The sequence below is a fragment of the Oncorhynchus clarkii genome, unplaced genomic scaffold (assembly GCF_045791955.1).
Source record: "Oncorhynchus clarkii lewisi isolate Uvic-CL-2024 unplaced genomic scaffold, UVic_Ocla_1.0 unplaced_contig_6397_pilon_pilon, whole genome shotgun sequence".
Taxonomy (NCBI): domain Eukaryota; kingdom Metazoa; phylum Chordata; class Actinopteri; order Salmoniformes; family Salmonidae; genus Oncorhynchus; species Oncorhynchus clarkii.
This window is the reverse complement of record NW_027258152.1, coordinates 52,501-61,229: the sequence shown is the minus strand read 5'-3', so window position 1 is coordinate 61,229 and position 8,729 is coordinate 52,501. Positions and strand designations below refer to the sequence as shown.

The window sequence follows — 8,729 nt, the reverse complement described above, 5'->3', positions numbered from 1 at the left end:
GTGATTGGTTCTTCTCTGGTGTTTTCCCGAAAGCAGGTGATTGGTTCTTCTCTGGTGTTTCTGAAAGCAGGTGATTGGTTCTTCTCTGGTGTTTTCCCGAAAGCAGGTGATTGGTTCTTCTCTGGTGTTTTCCCGAAAGCAGGTGATTGGTTCTTCTCTGGTGTTTCTGAAAGCAGGTGATTGGTTCTTCTCTGGTGTTTCTGAAAGCAGGTGATTGGTTCTTCTCTGGTGTTTCTGAAAGCAGGTGATTGGTTCTTCTCTGGTGTTTTCCCGAAAGCAGGTGATTGGTTCTTCTCTGGTGTTTTCCCGAAAGCAGGTGATTGGTTCTTCTCTGGTGTTTCTGAAAGCAGGTGATTGGTTCTTCTCTGGTGTTTCTGAAAGCAGGTGATTGGTTCTTCTCTGGTGTTTCCCGAAAGCAGGTGATTGGTTCTTCTCTGGTGTTTTCCCGAAAGCAGGTGATTGGCAGCTACAGCTTGAGCTCTTTGATCATTGGCTGTCCCTTCAGGCCCAGTAGCAGGTTGTTGGCTGCCAGAGCTGACATGGCATTACGCGTGGAGTAGGACGCACTGGCAATGTGGGGGAGAATCACTGGAGAGAGAGATGAGAGGATCACTGGAGAGAGAGATGAGAGGGAGGATCACTGGCGAGAGAGAGATGAGAGGGAGGATCACTGGCGAGAGAGAGATGAGAGGGAGGATCACTGGAGAGAGAGAGAGAGAGATGAGAGGGAGGATCACTGGAGAGAGAGATGAGAGGATCAATGGAGAGAGAGATGAGAGGGAGGATCACTGGCGAGAGAGAGATGAGAGGGAGGATCACTGGAGAGAGAGAGAGATGAGAGGGAGGATCACTGGAGAGAGAGATGAGAGGATCACTGGAGAGAGAGATGAGAGGGAGGATCACTGGCGAGAGAGAGATGAGAGGGAGGATCACTGGAGAGAGAGAGAGATGAGAGGGAGGATCACTGGAGAGAGAGATGAGAGGATCACTGGAGAGAGAGATTAGAGGGAGGATCACTGGCGAGAGAGAGATGAGAGGGAGGATCACTGGAGAGAGAGAGAGATGAGAGGATCACTGGAGAGCGAGAGATGAGAGGATCACTGGATAGAGAGAGAGATGAAAGGGAGGATCACTGGAGAGAGAGAGATGAGAGGATCACTAGAGAGACAACAGTAGTAAACAGGCAGTACAGGACTGACAACAGTAATGAACAGGCAGTACAGGACTGACAACAGTATTAAACAGGCAGTACAGGACTGACAACAGTATTAAACAGGCAGTACAGGACTGACAACAGTAATAAACAGGCAGTACAGGACTGACAACAGTAATAAACAGGCAGTACAGGACTGACAACAGTATTAAACAGGCAGTACAGGACTGACAACAGTAATAAACAGGCAGTACAGGACTGACAACAGTAATAAACAGGCAGTACAGGACTGACAACAGTAATAAATGAAACAGGCAGTACAGGACTGACAACAGTAATAAACAGGCAGTACAGGACTGACAACAGTAATAAATGAAACAAGCAGTACAGGACTGACAACAGTAATAAAAGAAACAGGCAGTACAGGACTGACAACAGTATTAAACAGGCAGTACAGGACTGACAACAGTAATAAAAGAAACAGGCAGTACAGGACTGACAACAGTATTAAACAGGCAGTACAGGACTGACAACAGTATTAAACAGGCAGTACAGGACTGACAAGAGTATTAAACAGGCAGTACAGGACTGACAACAGTAGTAAACAGGCAGTACAGGACTGACAACAGTAATAAACAGGCAGTACAGGACTGACAACAGTATTAAACAGGCAGTACAGGACTGACAACAGTAATAAACAGGCAGTACAGGACTGACAACAGTAATAAATGAAACAGGCAGCACAGGACTGACAACAGTAATAAGCAAGCAGTACAGGACTGACAACAGTATTAAACAGGCAGTACAGGACTGACAACAGTAATAAACAGGCAGTACAGGACTGACAACAGTAATAAACAGGCAGTACAGGACTGACAACAGTAGTAAACAGGCAGTACGGGACTGACAACAGTAATAAATGAAACAGGCAGTACAGGACTGACAACAGTAATAAAAGAAACAGGCAGTACAGGACTGACAACAGTATTAAACAGGCAGTACAGGACTGACAACAGTATTAAACAGGCAGTACAGGACTGACAACAGTATTAAACAGGCAGTACAGGACTGACAACAGTAATAAACAGGCAGTACAGGACTGACAACAGTAATAAACAGGCAGTACAGGACTGACAACAGTATTAAACAGGCAGTACAGGACTGACAACAGTAATGAACAGGCAGTACATGACTGACAACAGTATTAAACAGGCAGTACAGGACTGACAACAGTAATAAACAGGCAGTACAGGACTGACAACAGTAATAAACAGGCAGTACAGGACTGACAACAGTAATAAACAGGCAGTACAGGACTGACAACAGTATTAAACAGGCAGTACAGGACTGACAACAGTAATAAACAGGCAGTACAGGACTGACAACAGTAATAAACAGGCAGTACAGGACTGACAACAGTAATAAATGAAACAGGCAGTACAGGACTGACGACAGTAATAAAAAGGCAGTACAGGACTGACAACAGTAATAAACAGGCAGTACAGGACTGACAACAGTAGTAAACAGGCAGTACAGGACTGACAACAGTAATAAATAAAACAGGCAGTACAGGACTGACAACAGTAATAAAAGAAACAGGCAGTACAGGACTGACAACAGTATTAAACAGGCAGTACAGGACTGACAACAGTATTAAACAGGCAGTACAGGACTGACAAGAGTATTAAACAAGCAGTACAGGACTGACAACAGTAGTAAACAGGCAGTACAGGACTGACAACAGTAATAAACAGGCAGTACAGGACTGACAACAGTATTAAACAGGCAGTACAGGACTGACAACAGTAATAAACAGGCAGTACAGGACTGACAACAGTAATAAATGAAACAGGCAGCACAGGACTGACAACAGTAATAAGCAAGCAGTACAGGACTGACAACAGTATTAAACAGGCAGTACAGGACTGACAACAGTAATAAACAGGCAGTACAGGACTGACAACAGTAATAAACAGGCAGTACAGGACTGACAACAGTAGTAAACAGGCAGTACGGGACTGACAACAGTAATAAATGAAACAGGCAGTACAGGACTGAAAACAGTAATAAAAGAAACAGGCAGTACAGGACTGACAACAGTATTAAACAGGCAGTACAGGACTGACAACAGTAATAAACAGGCAGTACAGGACTGACAACAGTAGTAAACAGGCAGTACAGGACTGACAACAGTATTAAACAGGCAGTACAGGACTGACAACAGTAATAAATAGGCAGTACAGGACTGACAACAGTAATAAAATAAACAGGCAGTACAGGACTGACAACAGTAATAAACAGGCAGTACAGGACTGACAACAGTATTAAACAGGCAGTACAGGACTGACAACAGTAGTAAACAGGCAGTACAGGACTGACAACAGTAGTAAACAGGCAGTACAGGACTGACAACAGTAGTAAACAGGCACTACAGGACTGACAACAGTAATAAACAGGCAGTACAGGACTGACAACAGTAGTAAACAGGCAGTACAGGACTGACAACAGTAATAAACAGGCAGTACAGGACTGACAACAGTAGTAAACAGACAGTACAGGACTGACAACAGTAATAAACAGGCAGTACAGGACTGACAACAGGATTAAACAGGCAGTACAGGACTGACAACAGTAATAAACAGGTAGTACAGGACTGACAACAGTAATAAACAGGCATTACAGGACTGACAACAGTAGTAAACAGGCAGTACAGGACTGACAACAGTATTAAACAGGCAGTACAGGACTGACAACAGTAGTAAACAGGCAGTACAGGACTGACAACAGTAATAAACAGGCAGTACAGGACTGACAACAGTAATAAACAGGCAGTACAGGACTGACAACAGTAATAAACAGGCAGTACAGGACTGACAACAGTATTAAACAGGCAGTACAGGACTGACAACAGTATTAAACAGGCAGTACAGGACTGACAACAGTATTAAACAGGCAGTACAGGACTGACAACAGTAATAAACAGGCAGTACAGGACTGACAACAGTAATAAACAGGCAGTACAGGACTGACAACAGTAATAAATTAAAAAGGCAGTACAGGACTGACAACAGTATTAAACAGGCAGTACAGGACTGACAACAGTAGTAAACAGGCAGTACAGGACTGACAACAGTAATAAACAGGCAGTACAGGACTGACAACAGTATTAAACAGGCAGTACAGGACTGACAACAGTAATAAACAGGCAGTACAGGACTGACAACAGTAATAAATTAAACAGGCAGTACAGGACTGATAACAGTAATAAACAGGCATTACAGGACTGACAACAGTAGTAAACAGGCAGTACAGGACTGACAACAGTAATAAACAGGCAGTACAGGACTGACAACAGTAGTAAATGAAACAGGCAGTACAGGACTGACATCAGTAATAAACAGGCAGTACAGGACTGACAACAGTAATAAATGAAACAGGCAGTACAGGACTGACAACAGTAATAAATGAAACAGGCAGTACAGGACTGACAGCTGTAATAAACAGGCAGTACAGGACTGACAACAGTAGTAAATGAAACAGGCAGTACAGGACTGACATCAGTAATAAACAGGCAGTACAGGACTGACAACAGTAATAAATGAAACAGGCAGTACAGGACTGACAACAGTAATAAATGAAACAGGCAGTACAGGACTGACAACAGTAATAAACAGGCACTACAGGACTGACAACAGTAGTAAATGAAACAGGAAATAGCAGGGTGAACTTGGTGGAGACTCTGAACCAATCACACCCCGTGTTTATACTCACCACAGTTGTTAAGGGTGAAGAGCGGGTGGCTGGTGGGCAGGGGTTCAGGGACGGTGACGTCGAGTCCAGCTCCCGCTATCTGACCGCTGGACAGGGCTTCATACAGATCCTCCTGGTCTACCACCCCTCCTCTACCACACACAGCCATCATGTTACTGTCTACCACCCCTCCTCTACCACACACAGCCATCAACATGTTACTGTCTACCACACACAGCCATCATCATGTTACTGTCTACCACCCCTCCTCTACCACACACAGCCATCACCATGTTACTGTCTACCACACACACAGCCATCACCATGATACTGTCTACCACACACAGCATCACCATGTTACTCTCTACCACACACAGCCATCAGCATGTTACTGTCTACCACCCCTCCTCTACCACACACAGCATCACCATGTTACTGTCTACCACACACAGCCATCAGCATGTTACTGTCTACCACCCCTCCTCTACCACACACAGCATCACCATGTTACTGTCTACCACACACAGCCATCAGCATGTTACTGTCTACCACCCCACCTCTACCACACACAGCCATCATCATGTTACTGTCTACCACCCCTCCTCTACCACACACAGCCATCACCATGTTACTCTCTACCACACACAGCCATCACCATGTTACTGTCTACCACCCCTCCTCTACCACACACAGCCATCATCATGTCTACCACCCCTCCTCTACCACACACAGCCATCACCATGTTACTGTCTACCACCCCTCCTCTACCATACACAGCCATCATCATGTCTACCACCCCTCCTCTACCACACACAGCATCACCATGTTACTGTCTACCACCCCTCCTCTACCACACACAGCCATCATGTTACTGTCTACCACCCCTCCTCTACCACACACAGCCATCATCATGTTACTGTCTACCACACACACAGCCATCATGTTACTGTCTACCACACACAGCCATCATCATGTTACTGTCTACCACCCCTCCTCTACCACACACAGCCATCATGTTACTGTCTACCACACACAGCCATCACCATGTTACTGTCTACCACCCCTCCTCTACCACACACACAGCTATCATCATGTCTACCACCCCTCCTCTACCACACACACAGCTATCATCATGTCTACCACCCCTCCGCTACCACACACACAGCTATCATCATGTCTACCACCCCTCCTCTACCACACACAGCCATCATAATGTTACTGTCTACCACCCCTCCTCTACCACACACAACCATCACCATGTTACTGTCTACCACACACAGCCATCATCATGTTACTGTCTACCACACACAGCCATCATCATGTTACTGTCTACCACCCCTCCTCTACCACACACAGCCATCACCATGTTACTGTCTACCACACACAGCCATCATCATGTTACTGTCTACCACCCCTCCTCTACCACACACACAGCTATCAACATGTCTACCACCCCTCCTCTACCACACACAGCCATCATCATGTTACTGTCTACCACCCCTCCTCTACCACACACAGCCATCATCATGTTACTGTCTATCACCCCTCCTCTACCACACACAGCCATCACCATGTTACTGTCTACCACACACAGCCATCATCATGTTACTCTCTACCACCCCTCCTCTACCACACACACAGTCATCATCATGTTACTGTCTACCATCCCTCCTCTACCACACACAGGAGTTACCGTGTATTACTGTGTGTTACCGTCGGTTACCGTGTGTTACCTTGTGTTACTGTGTGTGTGTGTGTGTGTGTGTGTGTGTGTGCTTGGTCACCTGCTGGTGTTGATGAAGATGGAGGTATTCTTCATTTTGGAGAACAGGTCCTTGTTACAGATGTCTTTAGTCTCTGGTGTCAGAGCACAACACACAGTCAGGAAGTCAGACTGACTGGCCAGCTCGTCCATAGAGACTAGAGGGAGAGAGGACAACATACTGTCAGGAAGTCAGACTGGCTGGACAACTCATCCAGAGACTAGAGGGAGAGAGGACAACACACTGACAGGAAGTCAGACTGGCTGGCCAACTCATCCAGAGACTAGAGGGAGAGAGGACAACATACTGTCAGGAAGTCAGACTGACTGGCCAACTCATCCATAGAGACTAGAGGGAGAGAGGGCAACACACTGACAGGAAGTCAGACTGTCTGGCCAGCTCATCCATAGAGACTAGAGGGAGAGAGGGAGAGAGGATAACACACTGTCAGGAAGTCAGACTGACTGGCCAACTCATCCATAGAGACTAGAGGGAGAGAGGACAACATACTGTCAGGAAGTCAGACTGACTGGCCAACTCATCCATAGAGACTAGAGGGAGAGAGGACAACATACTGACAGGAAGTCAGACTGTCTGGCCAATGACCATCTATAACATTCAGCATCAAGTCTAGGAATCTCTCAACACAACACATACACAGAATGACATCAGAAATGACACACTTACCAACTGTTGTTGATTTAATATGTTTTTAAAAGTGTTTTATTTTATATATTAATATCTCAGTGGTACCATATTCCCCATTAAACCATATCTCAGTGGTACCATATTCCCCATTACACCATATCTCAGTGGTACCATATTCCCCATTACACCATATCTCAGTGGTACCATATTCCCCATTACACCATATCTCAGTGGTACCATATTCCCCATTACACCATGTCTCAGTGGTACCATATTCCCCATTACACCATATCTCAGTGGTACCATATTCCCCATTACACCATGTCTCAGTGGTACCATATTCCCCATTACACCATATCTCAGTGGTACCATATTCCCCAATAAACCATATCTCAGTGGTACCATATTCCCCATTACACCATATCTCAGTGGTACCATATTCCCCATTACACCATATCTCAGTGGTACCATATTCCCCATTACACCATATCTCAGTGGTACCATATTCCCCATTAACACCATATCTCAGTGGTACCATATTCCCCATGAACACCATATCTCAGTTACCACCATATCTCAGTGGTACCATATTCCCCATTACACCATATCTCAGTGGTACCATATTCCCCATTACACCATATCTCAGTGGTACCATATTCCCCAATAAACCATATCTCAGTGGTACCATATTCCCCATTACACCATATCTCAGTGGTACCATATTCCCCATGAACACCATATCCCAGTGGTACCATATTCCCCATGAACACCATATCTCAGTGGTACCATATTCCCCATTACACCATATCTCAGTGGTACCATATTCCCCATGAACACCATATCCCAGTGGTACCATATTCCCCATGAACACCATATCTCAGTGGTACCATATTCCCCAATAAACCATATCTCAGTGGTACCATATTCCCCATTACACCATATCTCAGTGGTACCATATTCCCCATGAACACCATATCCCAGTGGTACCATATTCCCCATGAACACCATATCTCAGTGGTACCATATTCCCCATTACACCATATCTCAGTGGTACCATATTCCCCAATAAACCATATCTCAGTGGTACCATATTCCCCATTACACCATATCTCAGTGGTACCATATTCCCCAATAAACCATATCTCAGTGGTACCATATTCCCCATTAAACCATATCTCAGTGGTACCATATTCCCCATTAACACCATATCTCAGTGGTACCATATTCCCCATTAAACCATATCTCAGTGGTACCATATTACCGATTAAACCATTTCTCAGTTGTACCATATTCCCCATTAACACCATATCTCAGTGGTACCATCTTCCCCATTAACACCATATCTCAGTTGTACCATATTCCCCATTACACCATATCTCAGTGGTACCATATTCCCCATTAAACCATATCTCAGT

The 8,729-nt window shown here is 45.1% G+C and overlaps 1 protein-coding gene across 2 annotated transcripts in view; it reads right to left on the bottom strand.

Moving 5' to 3' along the window:
• Window positions 1–386: 386 nt before the first annotated feature.
• LOC139395867 (glyoxylate reductase/hydroxypyruvate reductase-like) overlaps window positions 387–8,729 on the bottom strand; it is a 15,303-nt gene continuing 6,960 nt past the window's right edge. The window contains exons 7-9 of one of the 2 annotated variants that reach the window (XM_071143177.1): window positions 6,688–6,823; window positions 4,925–5,055; window positions 387–588 (exon numbers count right to left, since the gene is read on the bottom strand). In XM_071143177.1, coding sequence (XP_070999278.1) covers window positions 467–588; window positions 4,925–5,055; window positions 6,688–6,823 — 389 coding nt within the window. In that variant the 3' untranslated portion in view covers window positions 387–466. The remainder of the gene's footprint in view (window positions 589–4,924; window positions 5,056–6,687; window positions 6,824–8,729) is intronic. The other variant, XM_071143178.1, reaches the window with a different exon arrangement.